This window comes from Salvelinus namaycush, chromosome 1, assembly GCF_016432855.1.
Source record: "Salvelinus namaycush isolate Seneca chromosome 1, SaNama_1.0, whole genome shotgun sequence".
Lineage (NCBI taxonomy): Eukaryota > Metazoa > Chordata > Actinopteri > Salmoniformes > Salmonidae > Salvelinus > Salvelinus namaycush.
In genome coordinates this window covers 74,053,826-74,073,805 of record NC_052307.1, presented here as the reverse complement: position 1 = coordinate 74,073,805, position 19,980 = coordinate 74,053,826, and the positions used below count along the sequence as shown (strand labels likewise).

At 42.2% G+C, this 19,980-nt stretch overlaps 1 protein-coding gene across 1 annotated transcript; it reads left to right on the top strand.

The window, feature by feature from the left end:
- The first annotated feature begins 10,828 nt into the window (after positions 1 to 10,828).
- On the top strand, positions 10,829 to 13,446 carry LOC120048686 (guanosine-3',5'-bis(diphosphate) 3'-pyrophosphohydrolase MESH1-like). Its single transcript, XM_038994827.1, has 4 exons — positions 10,829 to 11,016; positions 11,681 to 11,736; positions 11,946 to 12,186; positions 13,182 to 13,446. The coding sequence occupies exons 1-4, from the start codon at positions 10,905 to 10,907 to the stop codon at positions 13,310 to 13,312; spliced, it is 540 nt and encodes a 179-aa protein (XP_038850755.1). The 5' UTR covers positions 10,829 to 10,904; the 3' UTR covers positions 13,313 to 13,446.
- The last annotated feature ends 6,534 nt before the right edge of the window (positions 13,447 to 19,980 follow it).

Here is a 19,980-nt window from a genome sequence, read left to right as displayed (position 1 = left end):
GCGGATGTGATGTTGCGAATCTTTGTTTCACTACGACCAAGTAAATAGAGGGCACCGTATCTCAAGACATGACTGGAGAGAAAAACTGTTTGGAGAACTGTACCTAGTCAATGCACTTTACTGTTTAATGTATGCAACTTGCTACTAGGAGTTCAGATTCGGTTATATTGTTGGAGACGGTGACATTTTCTGCTGAAAACCACCAAGATCAACGGACTAAAGACCCTAAAGAAACCAACTATCCAATAGGTACCGTAGCCTCTCCCCATTACCTAACAATGATGTCGCTATATAAAAATCATTCGTACTAATGTGGTGGAAAACTGGATTTAAAAAAAAGCAAATACCAAGTTGGCAGCATCCAGCACTCACCATGTTTCTTTCCTTTATCCTGAAGATCCTCTTTTGACCATTTAGATGCACCAGGTCCCTAGCAGAGCAAACCTTCCTCATCTTAATTCCAACATCATCACCCGTCTCCATCATAACCATGTTCTCTTCTTTGTTGTCAATAATATGTTTACAGGTGTGGACCAAAGAATCAAAAGAAAAGAAAACAAACACAAAACACAAAGGAGAGGATGAAAGAGGTCTCCGGTGGATGGCTGTCAAGTCACCGTCATTCACCTACCTCGTCACCTGCGGCAGGTCCATGAGTGGGGCAGAGAGGAGGCCCAGTCTGCAGTCAACACATTCGGCCTCGGAGCACCAAGCAGACATGGTGGCAGCAGCTGCAAGGCTAAAAACAACCATCACTCCAGGCCTTGCCCCATGACAGGCTGTCATGAAGTGGACAAAAGACTGCCAGCCCACCTGAGAAAGCAACACAAGCTTGAAAAGAACTCTCCTCTATACAGAGAGCTTCTTACAGCGTCACAGAAGAGAAAGAAGGTCAAATGTCAATGAATTAATTTTATGATGTTTACTGTGAATAATTATTCTACCTGATGTATTGAAGTTGAATGACAAATATGTAATTGAATTGGGACATGATTGAACAAGAGAATATTTGGGAAAGGAATAAAGAAAGCACTAGAACTGCCACACAGCTCGGCTAACTTCGATGTCTGTTTTCCTTTATCTACAGCAGGCCGACTCAGACAACCTTTCTGAGGCCTGTAACAGATACAGCATAGAAAGACCAGCATCAATTCATATCCGAAGTGGTCACACTCATTTACACACAGACCTTTTTAGTAGGATGTAAACCTTATGTATGTCCAGTGGTGTAAAGTACTTAAGTAAAAAATACTTGAAAGTACTACTTAAGTCGTTTTTTGGGTTTCTGTATTATTATTTATATTTTTGAAAACGTTTACTCCACTACATTTCCCTGACATCCAAAAGTACTCGTTGCATTTTGAATGCTTAGCAGGACAGGAAAATTGTCTAATTCACACACTTATCAAGAGAACCTCCCTGGTCATCCCTACTGCCTCTGATCTGGCAGACTCACTAAACACAAATGCTTAGTTTGTAAATTATGTCTGACTGTTGAAGTGTGCCCCTGGCTTTCCGTATAAAAAAATATTTTAAAAACATTGTGCAGTCAGTTGATTAATATAAGGAATTTTTAATTATTTATACTTTTAATTTTGATTCCTAAGTATATTTAAAACCAAATACTTTTAGACTTTTATTCAAGTAGTATTTTACTGGGTGACTTTCACTTTTACTTGAGTCATTTTCTTTTAAGGTACCTTTACTTTTACTCAAGTATGACAATTGGGTACTGTGGTGGATGAATCAGACAAAATAGCTTTTTTCTATTTTGGTGTTTTTCAGAGTCATTAGAAAGGCCTCTTTAGTGTCCTAAGTTTTCATAACTGTGACCTTAATTGCCTACCGTCTGTAAGCTGTTAGTGTCTTAACGACCGTTCCACAGGTGCACGTTCATTAAGTGTTTATGGTTCATTGAACAAACATGGGAAACAGTGTTTAAACCCTTTACAATGAAGATCTGTGAAGTTATTTGGATTTTTACGAATTATCTTTGAAAGAAAGGGTCCTGAAAAAGGGACGTTTCTTTTTTTGCTGAGTTTATTTCTATTTTTACGCTGAAATGAAGGTTAGAGTGTGTGCTGAAGAGTCATCAGCAGCTGCCAAAAGCTTGGATAAGCCCAAATAAATATTTACATGCAAGATTTGGTTACTGTCCTTCTCCATCTGACATTTTCCATCTTTTTGGGTAGAGTTTACTTAGAAGATACACAAGTGATTTGACTGTAGTCTTCCTGTTTAGGTAAGAGGAGTGTGTAGTTGGTATCGTGTGTGTGCACATGTTGAGTTAGGAAAGTTCTCTGACAGGTGGTCCTGGTCCACTTGTGAACAGGTGAGAATAGGCATCTAATTAGGCATCTAATTGGTAGGGCTGGAAATTGCCAGAGACCTCACGATATGATATATCATGGTACTTAGGTGCTAATACGATTTGCAGTGTGATTCTATACGTATCACAATTCTATATGTATTCTGATTCAATACTGCAATTTTATTGCCATTAGGCGTTCCAACCACACTGCTGGACAAGAGAAAGCCGTGAGAAAATAAGTTTTGCATGTAAAAGTGCTCAAAACCTGTTAGCTAACCATTTAAAACATTTCAAAAGTAGATGGGCAACTAGCTGTAGGATGATTAATAGCTACATTTTGGCGCAGGTAAACCTTACTAACGATAGCTAGCTTTAACAAACAAGAATACTAAATATAATAATAATTCGATACTTGGAGTTACAGTATTTATATTTTATTTGACCTTTATTTAACTAGGCAAGTCAGTTAAGAAGAAATTCTTATTTTCAATGACGGCCTAGGAACAGTGGGTTAACTGTCTTGTTCAGGGGCAGAACGACAGATTTTTACCTTGTCAGCTCGGGGATTCGAGCTTGCAACCTTTCGGGTTACTATTCCAACGCTCTAACCACTAGGCTGCCTGCCGATATAAATGAAGCAACATTCATATTGTGATACTCTACCTATCTTTTTTCCTCCATCCCTATTAATTGGTAGCCTGTGTGTTCAGGTGAATATAGGAAGCACTCTGATTGATGGCTGGGGTACACGTGATTAAAGAAAGGTCCTGGTGGTCATAAGAGCAGCAGCAGGGACCGTAGCTGTATACCATCTAGTCACAACCCAGGGTGGGCTCCACTCCACACTCTTAAGCACTGGGGCATCATAAAAATGATGAGCAGTTTCACTGGGCGCCTCATCACTGATCTGTGTGCAGTGGTCTCTGGTCTGCAAAGAGATTACTACTGTCAGTCATCCATGAATCTGGTCAGAGGCTCAGCTATACTGCCGTGAGCATTACACTGACCTGGCCTTCATCAGCAACCAGAGAAATCTATAGATACTAATGAGCCAACAGATGGTCAGGAGGAGAGAACCCAGAATTTAGGTTTTGGGGGTCAGGAGAGCCAGATGATCATGATAGTAATGAAGACTGTTGCCATGGTAATGACGTGGCTTGATGCGCCGTGCTTTTGGCAATTCTCCTTCTGCTACTGGTTCAGGAGATGAAGATGTGGGAGGAGGCTCTGGAGTACTGCAGGGATCACTACACCGACCTCCCCAGCCTGCTCTCTGAGACTGAACATCTCCAGGCCCAGAGCAAGATGGAGGGTACACAGACGGACCATGTGTGGACGGGTCTGATCTTCCTGGCCAGAGAATGGCTGTGGGTGAATGGGGACCACCTGGAGTACCAGGCCTGGTCCGGCGGAGAGCTGCCCCACTGCCCCACCCATACCTCCACTGTGGGACCCTGACCAGGGATGAAGAGTACTGGGGAACCAGGAACTGTGAGGAGAGGATGAACTTCCTCTGCTACAGAGCGTGAGCCCCAGAGGAGAGAGATATTACTGTAGTAGATATGATCATCTATGTATGCTCTCTACTTATTACTAGTTAACGCTGTGATTGATTATTCACTCTATTTACTTGTTGGTGCATATAAACCTATTGGGTGTGTGTTTCCTACAATAGTCTACTATTATTGTACCTATAGATGCTGTGGTTATAATAGTGTGTGATTTGTGAGTACAAAGACCAGACTAATGGGCACAGATATCAGTTCAATGTTTAGTTTTGATTTAATTAAGTTGGGAATGAAAAATAAAAAATGTAACCATGTCATTCGATTTAGGTAGGGTAAAAAAATAAGAAATTAGGAAATTCCTTCAGGTTGACTTTTTAAAAAATCCAGTCAGTTTTCCCCTTGGATTCATCGTCAACAGAATGAAAAACAGATTTATTTTTGTTAAAAATTATGTGGAAACCACATCTATTCAACCAGTTTGTGCCCAGTGGGAAGTCACCTAGCTTACATTCTGTTTCATAATTATATAACATGATAAAACAATACAAATGCAAAGATGCTGCTGTTTGCTAGTTACTAGCATCTTGTTGGTACATGTAAACTTCATGTTAAAGCCTTCTTCAGCCTGTAGGCCTAGGTTTGTGTATTATTATTAGCTTGGACAGTAACAGTAGATATGAACGTACATATCATGTATTGTATATCATGTCATGAAACCGACTGTTTGTATGAAATAAGAAATTGACTTAGACAAAGATTAGACATTCCTTCTCATTTTTATTGGTCCACCTAGAAACGGACATAACAAGGAAAGAAATAGCAGAACATCTTGTTGAAAGAGCACAACTTCTTATTGATAACTTGTCATATACAATGAAATGTTTCTCTGAAATAGTGAAAATAGTTCAATCAAATCAAAGTTTATTTGTCACGTGCACCGAATACAACAGTGAACCTTACAGTGAAATGCTTACTTACAGGCCTTACAGTGCGATTTTTAAGTAAAAAATAGGTATTAGGTGAACAATAGATAAGTAAAGAAATAAATACAACAGTAAAAAAGAGAGTTACTAAGTATTTACATGGTTTATGGTTACAAAAGGATGTAATTCAAAATGCGCTTGAAGGAAATTGACAATAACTGCAAATCAAATCACAATTGATTTAAAGTTGGGACAGAGGGGGAGAAAGGTCAAGAAGGAGGGCGACAGTGAGAGAGGGGGGGAGTTACGTAAGGAGGGAGAGAGACAGAGGGGAGGATGGTACAGAAGGAGGGAGAGAGAGAGAGAAAGCAAAGAGGGGTGAGATAGATACAGAAGGAGGGGGAGAGAGGGGGGAGTACAGAAGGAGGGAGAGAGAGAGGGTACGGAAGGAGGGGGACGGAGAGACAGATGGTGATCTGGGAAACTTGTTGTCTGGGAAGTGTCCTTGTGTATCGCTTTGCTTTTGTTGTTGTTGTTGTGTTACTGATATTGTACACCAGAGATTATAGATGAATATTAACTTAACTCAGTGATGTACTGTGCCATACTCACTACCCTCTGTAGCGCCTTATGGTGAAATGCAGAGCAGTTGCCATACCAGTCGGTGATGCAACCGGTCCGGATGCTCTCGCTGGTGCAGCTGTAGAACTTTTTGAGGATCTGGGGACCCATGCCAAATCTTTTCAGTCTCCTGAGGGGGAAAAGGTTTTGTCGTGCCCCCTTCACGACTGTCTTGGTGTGTTTGGAACATGATAGATCGTTGGTGATGTGGACACCAAGGAACTTGAAACTCTCGACCCGCTCCACTACAGCCCTGTTGATGTTAATAGGGGCCTGTTCGGCCCGCCTTTTCCTGTAGTCTATGATCAGCTCCTTTGTCTTGATCACATTGAGGGAGAGGTTACCTTCGCTTCCTTGGGCACAGGGACTATGGTGGTCTGCTTGAAACATGTAGGTATTACAGACTCGGTCAGGGAGAGGTTGAAAATGTCAGTGAAGATACTTGCCAGTTGGTCCGTGCATGCTTTGAGTAGCGTCCTGGTAATCCATCTAGATCCGCGGCTTTGTGAATGTTGACCTGTTTAAAGGTCTTGCTCACACCAGCTACCAAGAGCGTTATCACACAGTCATCCAGAACAGCTGGTGCTCTCATGCCTGCTTCAGTGTTGCTTGCCTCGAAGTGAGCATAAAAGGCATTTAAGTCGTCTGGTAGGCTCGCGTCACTGGGAAGCTCGAGTCTAGGTTTCCGTTTGTAGTCCGTAACAGTTTTCGAGCCCTGCCACATCCGACAAGCGTCACAGCCAGTGTAGTGGGATTCAATCTTAATCCTGTATTGACACTTTGCTTGTTTGATGGTTTGTCTGAAGGCATAGCGGGATTTCTTATAGGCGTCCGGATTAGTATCCCGGTCCTTGAAAGCGGCAACTCTAGCCTTTAGCTCGATGCGGATGTTGCCTGTAATCCATGGCTTCTGGTTGGGATATGTACAGTGGCTTGCGAAGGTTTTCAACTCTTTGGCATTTTTACTATTTTGTTGCCTTACAACCTTGAATTTTGGGGGGTTTGTATAATTTGATTTACACAACATGCCTACCACTTTGAAGATGCAAAATATTTACCCCTCCAAAGTCAATACTTTGTAGAGCCACCTTATGCAGCAATTACAGCTGCAAGTCTCTTGGGGTATGTCTCTATAAACTTGGCACATCTAGCCACTGGGATTTTTCCCCATTCTTCAAGGCAAAACTTCTCCAGATCCTTCAAGTAGGATGGGTTCTGCTGGTGTACAGCAATCTTTAAGTCATACCACAGATTCTCAATTGGATTGAGGTCTGGGCGTTGACTAGGCCATTCCAAGACATTTAAATGTTTCCCCTTAAACCACTCGAGTGTTACTTTAGCAGTATGCTTAGGGTCATTGTCCTGCTGGAGGTGAACCTCTGTCCCAGTCTCAAATCTCTGGAAGACTGAAACAGGTTTCCCTCAATAATTTTCCTGTATTTAGTGCCATCCATCATTCCTTCAATTCTGACCAGTTTCCAAGTCCCTGCCAATGGAAAAACATCCCCACAGCATGATGCTGCCACCACCATGCTTCACTGTGGGGATGGTGTTCTCGGGGGGATGAGAGGTGTTGGGTTTGAGCCAGACATAGCGTTTTTCTTGATGGCCATAAAGCTCAATTTTAGTCTCATCTGACCAGAGTACCTTCTTCCATATGTTTGGGGAGTCTCCCACATGCCTTTCGGGCAAACACCAAACGTGTTTGCTTATTTTTTTCTTTAAGCAATGGCTTTTTTTCTGGCCACTCTTCCCGTAAATCCCAGCTCTGTGGAGTGTACGGCTTAAAGTGGTCCTATGTGCAGATATTACAATCTCAGCTGTGGAGCTTTGCAGCTCCTTCAGGGATATCTTTGATCTCTTTGTTGCCTCTCTGATTAATGCCCTACTTGCCTGGTACATGAGTTTTGGTGGGTGGCCCTCTCTTGGCAGGTTTGTTGTTGTGCCATATTCTTTCAATTTTTTTATAATGGATTTAACGGTGGTCCATGGAATTTCAGATATTTTTTTATAACCCAACCCTGATCTGTACTTCTCCACAACTTTGTCCCTAACCTGTTTGGAGAGCTCCTTGGTCTTCATGGTGCTGCTTGCTTGGTGGTGCCCCTTGCTTCGTGGTGTGGCAGACTCTGGGGCCTTTCAGAACAGGTGTATATATACTGAGATCGTGTGAAAGATCATGTGACACTTAGACTGCACACAGGTGGACTTTATTTAACTAATTATGTGACTTCTGAAGGTAATTTTTTGCACCAGATCTTATTTAGGGGCTTCATAGCAAAGGGGGTGAATACATATGCATGCGCCACTTTTCCGTTTTACCGTTTTTAGAATTTCTTTAAACAAGTTATTTTTTTAAATTTCACTTCACCAATTTGGACTATTTTGTTTATATCCGTTACATGAAATCAAAATAGAAATCCATTTAAATTACAGGTTGTAATGCAACAAAATAGGAAAAACGCCAAGGGGGATGAATACTTTTGCAAGGCCCTGTACGACGTTGTCAATGCACTTATTGATGAAGCCGATGACTGAAGTGGTATACTCCTCAATGCCATTGGATGAATCCCGGAACATATTCCAGTCTGTGCTAGCAAAACAGTGTTGGAGTGTTTTGCTGGTGCAGTGCTGGACTTTTGATAGAACCTGTGAGAGGATATAGGTAACAGAAGGCAGTTGTAAAGTAATTTATAATATTAGAGCAACATTACTGATTCAAATGTTTGACTAACTCCTATTACTACTAGTATTACTGCTACAAACTGCCATTGATGCCCATTCATTTTTTTATATTTTTTTTATTTTTTTTATTTCACCTTTATTTAACCAGGTAGGCTCGTTGAGAACAAGTTCTCATTTGCAACTGCGACCTGGCCGATAAAGCAAAGCAGTTCGACACATACAACAACACAGAGTTCCACATGGAATAAACAAACATACAATCAATAATACAGTAGAAAAATCTATATACAGCATGTGCAAAGGAGGTAGGATAAGAGAGGTAAGGCAATAAATAGGCCACGGTGGTGAAGTAATTACAATATAGCAATTAAACACTGGAATGGTAGAATGTGCAGAAGATGAATGTGCAAGTAGAGATACTGGGGTGCAAAGGAGCAAGATAAATAAATAAATACAGTATGGGGATGAGGTAGATTGGATGGGCTATTCACAGATGAGCTATGTACAGGTGCAGTGATCTGTGAGCTGCTCTGACAGCTGGTGCTTAAAGCTAGTGAGGGAGATAAGAGTCTCCAGCTTTAGTGATTTTTGCAGTTCGTTTCAGTCATTGGCAGCAGAGAACTGGAAGGAGAGGCGGCCGAAGGAAGAATTGGCTTTGGGGGTTGACCAGTGAGATATACCTGCTGGAGCACGTGCTATGGGTGGGTGCTGCTATGGTGACCAGTGAGCTGAGATAAGGCGGGGCTTTACCTAGCATAGACTTGTAGATGACCTGGAGCCAGTGGGTTTTGCGATGAGTATGAAGCGAGGGCCAGCCAACGAGAGAGTACAGGTCGCAGTGGTGGGTAGAATATGGGGCTTTGGTGACAAAACGGATGGCACTGTGATAGACTGCATTCAATTTGTTGATTAGAGAGTTGGAGGCTATTTTATAAATTACATCGCCGAAGTCGAGGATCGGTAGGATGGTCAGTTTTAAGAGGGTATGTTTGGCAGCATGAGTGAAGGATGCTTTGTTGTGAAATAGGAAGCCGATTCTAGATTTAATTTTGGATTGGAGATGTTTAATGTGAGTCTGGAAGGAGAGTTTACAGTCTAACCAGACACCTAGGTATTTGTAGTTGTCCACATATTCTAAGTCAGAACCGTCCAGAGTAGTGATGCTGGACGGGCGGGCAGGTGCAGCGGCAGGTGCGGGCAGCGATCCGTTGAAGAGCATGCATTTCGTTTTACTTGCATTTAAGAGCAGTTGGAGGCCACGGAAGGAGTGTTGTAGCTTGTTTGGAGGTTTGTTAACACAGTGTCCAAGGAAGGGCCAGATTTATAAAGGATGGTGTCGTCTGCGTAGAGGTGGATCAAAGAATCACCAGCAGCAAGAGCGACATCATTGATGTATACAGAGAAAAGAGTCGGCCTGAGAATTTAACCCTGTGGCACCCCCATAGAGACTGCCAGAGGTCCGGACAACAGGCCCTCCGATTTGACATACTGAACTCTATCAGAGAAGTAGTTGGTGAACCAGGCGAGGCAATCATTTGAGAAACCAAGGCTGTCGAGTCTACCAATAAGAATGTTGTGATTGACAGAGTCGAAAGCCTTAGCCAGGTCGATGAATACGGATGCACAGTAATGTCTCTTATCGATGGCGGTTATGATATCGTTTAGGACCTTGAGCGTGGCTGAGGTGCACCCATGACCAGCTCTGAAACCAGATTGCATAGCGGAGAAGGTACGGTGGGATTCGAAATGGTCGGTAATCTGTTTGTTAACTTGGCTTTCGAAGACCTTTAGAAAGGCAGGGTAGGCAAAGGAAGTATTTGGTTATCTTTTCAAATGTAGCCAGAAAGGTCAAACAAAATACTATTAAAAACTATTTAGATGTCCTCCTTACATAGGAAAACACACACAAAAAAGATGTCTAAAATACATGTTTTTGATGCCAAAAATACTGATCAAGTTGATCATTTTTTGGGGGCAAACTATTACATTTTTGCAACTTCTTTCTGACAATAATCCCCCCCCCCCCAAAAAATACAATATTTTTAGAATCATAAGTCTATTACAACCTTTTGGTATAGATTTTTCCTGATTTGGATCAATGATTGGGTCTCACATGATGACTTACCAAATCACTTTACGCAGCAGATAAAGTTCCTTCTCTCCCGTCAGTCCCTTGTTCGCCAGTGCTCTACCTCTCTGATCAGGGTCGCACAGCGGAGGTGGTGGGCGGGGCAGTGGGGCAGCTTTCCCCCAGGCCAGGCCTGGTACGTACTACTGGGGGTAGCCTACCCATTCATCCACATGTCCACAAGTCTCTGCTTCCTAGACAAATCCAGCCCCTGATCATGACATTCAAACAAACCCCTGCTCATAATGTGGACTTTATGCAAAAACGTTCTTGTCTCTAATGAACACATGGACATGAGGACTAAGTATTGATTTATGCTCTATTATGAATCAAATCAAATGTATTTATAAAGCTCTTCTTACATCAGCTGATATCTCAAAGTGCTGTACAGAAACCCAGCCTAAAACCCCAAACAGCAAGCAATGCAGGTGTAGAAGCACGGTGGCTAGGAAAAACTCCCTAGAAAGGAATACTGCTAAAAAAAAAAACACAAAATATATAAAGGTAAGGCTCAATCGTATTTATATTGTTTCGCAAGGATGCACACATTTTATCCCAATGCAATATGTTACCCTTGCTTCTGTAGAAGCGAATGGGATGTTGCGAGACTTTGTCTGACTACGGACATTTAAAGAGAAGGCACTGACGCACAAATGACCGGTGCGATCTGCGACCAAACGTTAGTAATAATGTGCCGTCTGTAGTGTGTTAGTAACTACTTTTACAGCATGAGTTCAGAATCGGTTATTCTGTTGGAGACTGTCAACTTCGCTGCTGAAAAGCACCGCAATCAACGACGTAAAGACGCGGAACAAACACCATATATCAACCACCCAATAGGTACAGTTGTTATAAAAACAATCTTAACAGATGCTAGCTAGTTAGCGTCTATGAATGGCTTAAGGACCTAACTAGCTACCATTAGCGCCTATTGATGATAGCTAGTATCTTCTGACCGGGGAAGTTTTGTTAAGAGCCCCGACGCTTGTTCTGAACGTTAAAACACAAGGAACATATTTCATATTAGCTAGACATTTAAAAAAAATTAACACAAAAGGTTAAAGTACTACACACCTTTTTAGGGTAAGTGTTCCCACACAGTCTTATCTCCATGGTACAGGGCTTGTTTACTGAAGACAGGCGTTCATGTGCTAATTAGTTGTCTGCATCTGTCACTGAAAGATGCTGTCAGCTGCATCTGTGTTAACCTGTTAAAACAGTGTACAGTAAGTGTATGTTTTGCATTTGGGAAATTATTTTTGATATAAAAGTTTGTTTCTAGAAATTTACTGTAATTGAGAATTGATTCATGTTTAGTTTGAGTATTTGGTGGTTTTGGCTGCAAGGGCCAATTTGCCTCTAAACATGCAAGGTCCTTGGACTATAAGGAGTAACGTTAGCCTCTAGTCCATTATTGAGAGAGGTCCTTAGCAATACCTCTCACTACTCGGACTTCAGTGCATGGTTATCTGCATTTACATTTGCCGTGTTTATAATTTTGCAGGAGTGGCAAGGATCCTGAGCCATGAAGGTGGGATCACAGACATTGAAGTTTTGCAAGTAAGTGTTTTACGTATCAGACAAACTCAAAATACTTTCTTGCATGCTTGTTCCTGGAGGGCAATATTTTAAATCGTAATGAAGTTATATTAAGTATAGACAAGTCAATGGGCAATTTTTAAGCTCATGAAAACATTCAACATTTGTGTTACGAGTTTGTGTTAACAGGAAGGTCATGACGGATATTTGTGTTTTCCAACTGTCTGCAGGCAGCTTTGCTCCATGACACAGTGGAGGACACTGACACCAGCATAGGAGAGCTACAGGCCATCTTTGGGCAAACGGTGGCTCGAATCGTTCAGGAAGTGACAGACAACAAGGCGCTACCCAAGCAGGAGAGGAAGCGTCAGCAGGTGGCGCATGCGCCTCACTCCAGCCACCAGGCCAAACTGGTCAAACTGGCTGACAAACTGTACAACCTGAGGGACCTGAACCGCTGCACACCCACAGGTGATTGATTGTAGGGTGTCCAATCAAAAAAGCATATTTGGACCCTCTGTGTAAAATATGTTAATTTTGTTAGTTATCCTATGAGAGAACCAATGGTCCAAACTCCATTTCACTATCATATAAACCCCATTTTACCATTCAAAGGTTATTGGAGTTTTTACCCTTGTAGAATGGCCAAAATTTGTGTGACTAAGTCAATGGAGGCCAGAGAGAAAAAGTGGTCAAAATAATGACAATTGCACAGCATTGCGTTAACTAGGCTAGAAGCTGTGTGGGAGTTAATTACCTGACAGGCTCACTTTTCTGTTGAACTAGTCATCGATCTTCCCGAATCCACAGGACGTAAAACAATATAGAGGTAAGATGGATATTGATTTTGAGACATGACATGTCAGCTTGTCTGCTATATGCATCCGCTGCTAAATCATGGCCGCTACTGCGGGATGGTAAATGTTGTCAGAAGTAAACTTAAATGACTAAGCAGTCGATGGACAAGGTATGATAGCAATCCATGCTTTGGTTTTGTTATCCAGCATTTCAAATGCTAACTTTTTAGCATTTTTGGCACATCCAATGCATGGGAATGGTATCTTTATTAGCATTTTCAAGCGTCATGTCCAAATCCTAAAGTATCTAAAAAATATATATATATATATTGTGTAACTCAATGTTACTGTGTGAAAATGCTAATATAGGTACCATTGACTTGCATTGGATTTGTGCCAGAAATGTGAGTGACTGATTCTTAAAAAATAAATAATAGCAAGAGCAGCACCATCTAGTGGTTAGAAGCTGGTAAATCAGGATGCAGGATGGGACATAAACCTAACAACTTCAATGACTAACTTCTCTGAACTGGGGAAACTGATCTTTATTTTCTGACTCTCTCTCTGGCTTGTTGCTTCTCTTTACTTACTTCCCTCTCTGGTTGTCTGACTGTCCCTCTCTTTACCCCGTCCCATATCTTATATTTAAATCTGTATTGTGGTTGCCAGGTTGGTCGGCAGAGCGTGTTCAGGAGTACTTTGTGTGGTCAGCCCAGGTAGTGAGAGGACTGAGGGGGACCAACCCAGCACTGGAGAGACACCTAGAGGAGCTCTTCAAGCAGAGGGGGGTTGAGCTTTGACACCTCTCTACTTCTGACACAGGGTGGCACAACAGAGCAACTCTCAATGCACACTTTTGTAAAGAGTTCATGTGAAAAAAAATTGTCTTCATATTAGGAGCCTTCTCCATCGAATAAACTCTTAGCTCTCATAAGGATTTATTTTCATGGGTCATTTATTATTCATTCTAGAGTAATTTGCATACATTGTCTGTAGAACTGGCAAACCATCAATGTCACCTGAGTTTTCTCATATTGAATAAAGCAATGGTATGCATCATTTTGTAAAGATGAAAGGTTATGTTGTGGAAATTCACCACCATGTCATGGAAATGACCACCAGGGACACTAAGTCAATCTTAAATTAATCATCCTTTATTATCAGCGTGCTGGAGAGGTTCCAACCAACTCAATGCACTATAGTACACATGTCAATCAGGAGCTCTACTGGGGCAGTCCCAACTGTTGTCTTATATATGGCTATACACAGACAAGTTATATTTGCATGATTTAGCATAATTAATTCATCATTACCGTTTTGTTTCATTCATGTGACCGACCAAGTACTGGTTCATAACAAGTGACTAACCAATACCTCAAGGCTTCTTCTCTAAGCTGAGACCTTGAAACTGAGATCTTTTGTTCTCAAAACAAAGGTCTGGGCGTACTGCCAAATTGCAGCTACTGATAGTGAGGATTTGTTCAGTCAGTCACTTGCATGAACATAGAAAACGGTTATTAGAAAAAGCACATGAATAGAACACAGAAATTAGTTCTTAGAAAAGCACAAACGTTAAACATTTCCAGCACAGTTACTTTTGTAAATCATAGTTTGCAGGATTCATCTGAATTCTGATATTTGTTTTATCGCCTACATTGCATCAGTTGCCTTTTGTATCAATAATACTGACAATCAAAGATGGGGTAGTGAAAATAAATGTCACATTTATCCCCCTCAATAAACATTTTTAATTACACCATTTAATTTTTTTTTTTTTTATTTTTTTTACATTTGAGTCATTTAGCAGACCCTCTTATCCAGAGTGACTTAGTTATTGCATTTGTCTTAAGATACTGTAGCTAGGTGGGAGAACTAAATATCCCAGTTACAGTAAGTACATTTTTCATAGATAAAGTAGCTATCAGCTAGGTCAGAGCTTGTAAGGGGGGAAAAGTCTAGTGTAAATTAATGAAGGTCCTTTTTTTTGGGAGGGGGGTTGCTGTAGGATTCTTTAAGATGCTATTTGAAGAGGTAGGGTTTTAGATTTTGTCTGAAGATAGGCAGGGACTCTGCTGTCCTAGCTTCAGGTGGAAGCTGGTTCCACCATTGGGGTGCTAGGACAAAGAAGAGCTTGGACTGACCTTAGTGGGAGCTGCCCTCCTGTAGGAGTGGGAGGGCCAAGAGACCAGAGGTGGCAGAACAGAGGGCTTGGGTTGGGGTGTAGGGTTTGAGCATAGCCTGAAGGAGGGAGGGGCAGTTCCTCTTGCTGCTCAGTAAGCAAGTACCATGTTCTTGTAGTATGCTCAAAACAATATTTTTGGTTATGTTGATACAAATATGCCTGCTGCCTCCTAGTCCCATGTTGTACATCTGGGTTAAAGTGTCGTTATTACAGAATACTGTTGAAAAGTGTTCCTGTTCTTATGGCTTCACCTACAAGTTAATCACAAACAAGTAACCTATATTATCATAGGGCATTCTATTTCAGTTGTATTATTGTAGCAAGATGTTTAACAAGTTAATCATACATACAAATGGTTTATGATGAAATCATATGCTATATTCCACATTACTATTCCACACCCACATTGAGATCAGTGATGTAGTGTAGGATATACGCAGGTGTACGCCATACACCCACTTATTTTTCAGTGGTCATTGCATATGCTCACTTCTTAATCCCCGCTGGTACTTATTAAAGTAGTGTAGTGGAGGTATGTGCCGTATCAATTAATAGGGCTGATTATTTCAGATATTTCTTCACATTTTAGGCACAGCAATGTGCAAACTGCGATAGGCCTACATGTGAATGTTTCAAAGTGCAAGTTGTGGGAAAACACCGTTCTAAAATGCACACCCCACATGCAAGCTTTCATGGTCAAATATGGGAATATCCACTAGAAAAAGGAGGATTTAAAGATGGAACAACTATCATGGGTTGCTAATATGATTAGGATAATGCCTTTACCTGCTAGAAAATGAAAGAACGTTGAAAGAAAACTAATAGAGCAGGAGATTGCATGTAAGTAAATCTTTATAATAATAATTGCCTCCACGTTCTATGTAGAGATTTTGACTATAGGCTACTTTGAAGCAAGGTAAGACATGCCTCATAATATGAAGTAAAACGTCCAGGTTTCAAACAATTAAGGAGCAGGAAAAATATAGCAATGCTAATGATAGGCCTAACCATCTTCTGGTAGATGGAAAGGCTTTCACAAAAACCTTCTCTATTAAATGTTACTTAGCTACAAAATAGCCCATGCCTACCTGTCAGAAAGATACACTACATGACCAAAAGTATGTGGACATCTGCTCGTTGAAAATCTCATTACAAAATCTTGGGCATTAATATGGAGTTGGTCCCCACTTTGCTGCTCTAACAACCTCCACTCCTCTGGGAAGGCTTTCCACTAGAATTCCATTCAACCACAAGAGCATTAGTGAGGTCGGGCACTGATGTTGGATGATTAGGCCTGGCTCGCAGTCGGCATTCCAATTCATCCCAAAGGTGTTCGATGGTCAGGGCTCTGTGCAGGCCAGTCAAGTTCTTCCACACCGATCTCGACAGACCATTTCTGTATGGACCTCGCTTTGTGCAAGGTGGCATTGTCATGCTGAAACAGGAAAGGACCTTTCCCCAAAATGTTGCTACAAAGTTAAAAGCACAGAATCGTATAGAATTTCATTGTATGCTGTACCATTAAGATTTCCCTTCACTTGGAACTAAGGGGCCTAGCCCAAACCATGAAAAACATCCCCATTATTCCTCCTTGACCAAACTTTACAGTTAGCACTATCCATTCGGGCAGGTAGCGTTCTCCTGGCATCTGTCAAATGCAGATTCATCCGTCGGACTGTCCGATGGTGAATGCATTTCCACTGCTCCAGAGTCCAATGGCGGCGAGCTTTACACCTCTCCAGCCGATGCTTGACATTGCGCATGGTGATCTTAGGCTTGTGTGCGGCTGCCCGGCCATGGAAACACATTTCATGAACGGAAAGGGGGATACCTAGTCAGGTGTATAACTGAATGCATTCAACTGAAATGTGTCTTCCGCATTTAACCCAAACCCCTCTGAATCAGAGAGGTGCGGAGGGCTGCCTTAAATGACATCCACATCTTCGGCGCCTAGGGAACAGTGGGTTAACTACCTTGCTTAGGGGCAGAACTACAGATTTTTACCTTGTCAGCTCAGGGATTCGATCCAACAACCTTTTGGTGAAGCTCACGACAAACAGTTCTTGTGCTGACGTTGCTTCCAGAGGCAATTTGGAACTTGGCAGTGAGTGTTGCAACCGAGGACAGACGATTTTTACACGCTACGCGCTTCAGCACTAGGTGGTCCTATTCTGTGAGCTTGTGTAGCCTACCACTTCGCGGCTGAGCCGTTGTTGCTGTTAGACATTTCCACTTCACAATAACAGCACTTACAGTTGACCGGGGCAGCTCTAGCAGGGCAAAAATTTTACTTGTTGGAAAGATGGCATCCTATGACGGTGCCACGTTGAAAGTCACTGAGCTCATCAAAAAGGCCATTCTACTGCCAATGTTTGTCTAGGGAGATTGCATGGATGTGTGCTTGATTTTATACACCTGTCAGCAACGGGTGTGGCTGAAATAGCCGAATCCATCTCATGGTCTACAGACACACCTCTAACCAATCAACAGTGCTAAGTGCCTGCACATTAGAATTAAACGGTAACTACACTCAAACCTCAAAAGTGGTCTCCTGGTGTGGTTTAAGCATTGTTATGGACTTAGATAATACAATTACGTTGTTTTCTGTAAGAAATAAAGTGTGACAGAACGAAAACCTTACAGAAATGGGGAAAAGTCTGAAACCTGTGAATTTGTGACTCAGTTGGCAGCCTCATTTATCTGTTTCAATAGTAGGCCTACTATTAGCCTACTTGCACAGTACAGCTTGGGTTGGTCTGACTGTGAAAGACCAATATGGGATTTATAATTTTAGGTCATTCATAGTGTATGTCACTGTTTCTCATATAATTTTTCCGCACAGGACGCCTTTCCTTCGCCGGATGAGCCCTTTGGCAAAATGAGAGTATACCCACTTCTCCAGGCACAACTACAGCCCTGATTGAGGTTAAGTATGTATGATCAAATATGGTCAAGAATATTGAGTTCTCTGAACTCGCTACTGATTCTCTGTTGGAGGGATTTACATGTCAACTTTGGTTAAAGTTTATTCGTGTTCTTTGGACCGTGAGATTTTCTGAAGCTCCTGGGTAGAATTTGCTTAAAAGATGCAGGCGTTATTTGACTGCGGTGTTCCTTTTTAGGCAATGTGTGTACAGGGCCCTTACTATATTGTCTTACCCTGAATCCTCACATCCACTTTCAAAGTCTCTCCCCTCTGACGCTGTCCTCCAATTCGTTTAGAGAAGGCGAGGAAAGAGGATGTGACCAATCAGGAAACCTATGAGGAAGAGCCATGGATTGGTTGGCAAGATTAAGGAGGCGCTCTGATTGGTGGGCTGTGTGGACACGTGAGAGGGGGCCAGTAGAGTAGCAGCAGGGTCATAATAGCAGTAGTAGCAGCAGGGTCAGCTCCACTCCACACTTACTGAGCACTGGGGCATCATGCAGAGGAAGAGTAGCTTCACTGGTCTCCTCATCACTGCCCTGTGTGCAGTGGCCTCTGGCAAACTCAGAGAATATCACTATTTGTCTGAAGAGAAGACCTGGTCAGAGGCTCAGCAGTACTGTCGTGAGCACTACACTGACCTGGCCTTCATCAGCAACCAGGAAGAAGTATATCAGCTCTTTCCCATTTCAAGGGGTGATTGGACCTGGATTGGTTTGCACAGAGATGCTAACGACCCAACAGGATGGACATGGTCAGGAGGAGAGAACTCAGCATTTAGGTTTTGGAAGTCAGGAGAGCCAAAAAATGCTGGTGGCATTGAGGACTGTGTCATGGTACAGTGGGATATGAGATGGATGGATTCACGTTGCTCCCGGACACTCCCCTTCTTATGCTACAAGGAGAAGCTGATCCTAGTTCAGGAGATGAAGACGTGGGAGGAGGCTCTGGAGTACTGCAGGGATCAATACACCGACCTCCCCAGCCTGCTCTCTGAGACTGAACATCTCCAGGCCCAGAGCAAGATGGAGGGCACACAGACGGACCATGTGTGGACGGGTCTGATCTTCCTGGCCAGAGAATGGCTGTGGGTGAACGGGGACCAGCTGGAGTACCAGGCCTGGACCGGCGGGAAGTTGCCCCACTGCCCCACCCAATACCTCCACTGTGGGACCCTGACCAGAGATGAAGAGCACTGGGGAACCAGGAACTGTGAGGAGAGGATGAACTTCCTCTGCTACAGAGCGTGAGCCCCAGAGGAGAGAGATATTACTGTAGTAGATATGATCATCTATGTATGCTCTCTACTTATTACTAGTTAACGCTGTGATTGATTATTCACTCTATTTACTTGTTGGTGCATATAAACCTATTGGGTTTAACCCACGGGGCGGCAGGTAGCCTAGCGATTAGAGTGTTGGGCCAGTAGCCAAAAGATTGCTGGTTCGAATATCTGAGCTGACAAGGTGAAAAATCTGTTGATGTGCATTTTAGCAAGACACTTAACCCTAATTTGCTCCAGGGGCACCTTACTACTATGGCTGACCCTGTAAAACAACACATTTCACTGCACCTACCTGGTGTATGTGACAAAAAGACATACATTTTCTTGTGTGTGTTTTCTACAACAGTCTACTATTTTTGTACCTATAGATACCGTGGTTATGATAGTGGGTGCTTTGTGTGTACAAAGACCAGAACACTGGGCACAGATGTCAGTTCAATGTCTAGTTTTGATAACATTTAATTGAGTTGGTAATTAAATTACAAATAATTTTTACCATGTCATTCGATTTAGCTAGGGTAAAAAAAATATACAAGAAATCACAGAATTCCTTCAGGTTGATGACTCTGCAAATCCAATCAGTTTTCCGCTTTGATTCATCAGAATGAAAAACAGTAACTGTAGATATGAACATACACATCATGTATTGTATATCATGTAAGAAAACCAAATGTTGGTATGAAATAAATAATTAACTTAGACAACGATAAGACCTTCCTTCTCATTTTTATTGGTACACCTAGAAATTATAATAGATAGCAGAACATCTAATTGAAAGATCACAACTTCTCATTGATAACCTGTCATGTACCATGAAATATGTGTCTGAAATAGTGAAAATATTAAGTATTTACATGGTTTATGGTTACAAAAGGATGTAATCCAAAATGCACTTGAAGGAAACATAGAATTGACAATAACTGCAAATCAAATCACAAAGTGGGGAACAGAGGGGGAGGTACGGATTTAGGGAGAGAGAAACAAGGGGAGGGAGGGAGGGAGGGAGGGAGGGAGGGAGGGAGGGAGGGAGGGAGGGAGGGAGGGAGGGAGGGAGGGAGGGAGGGAGGGACAGATG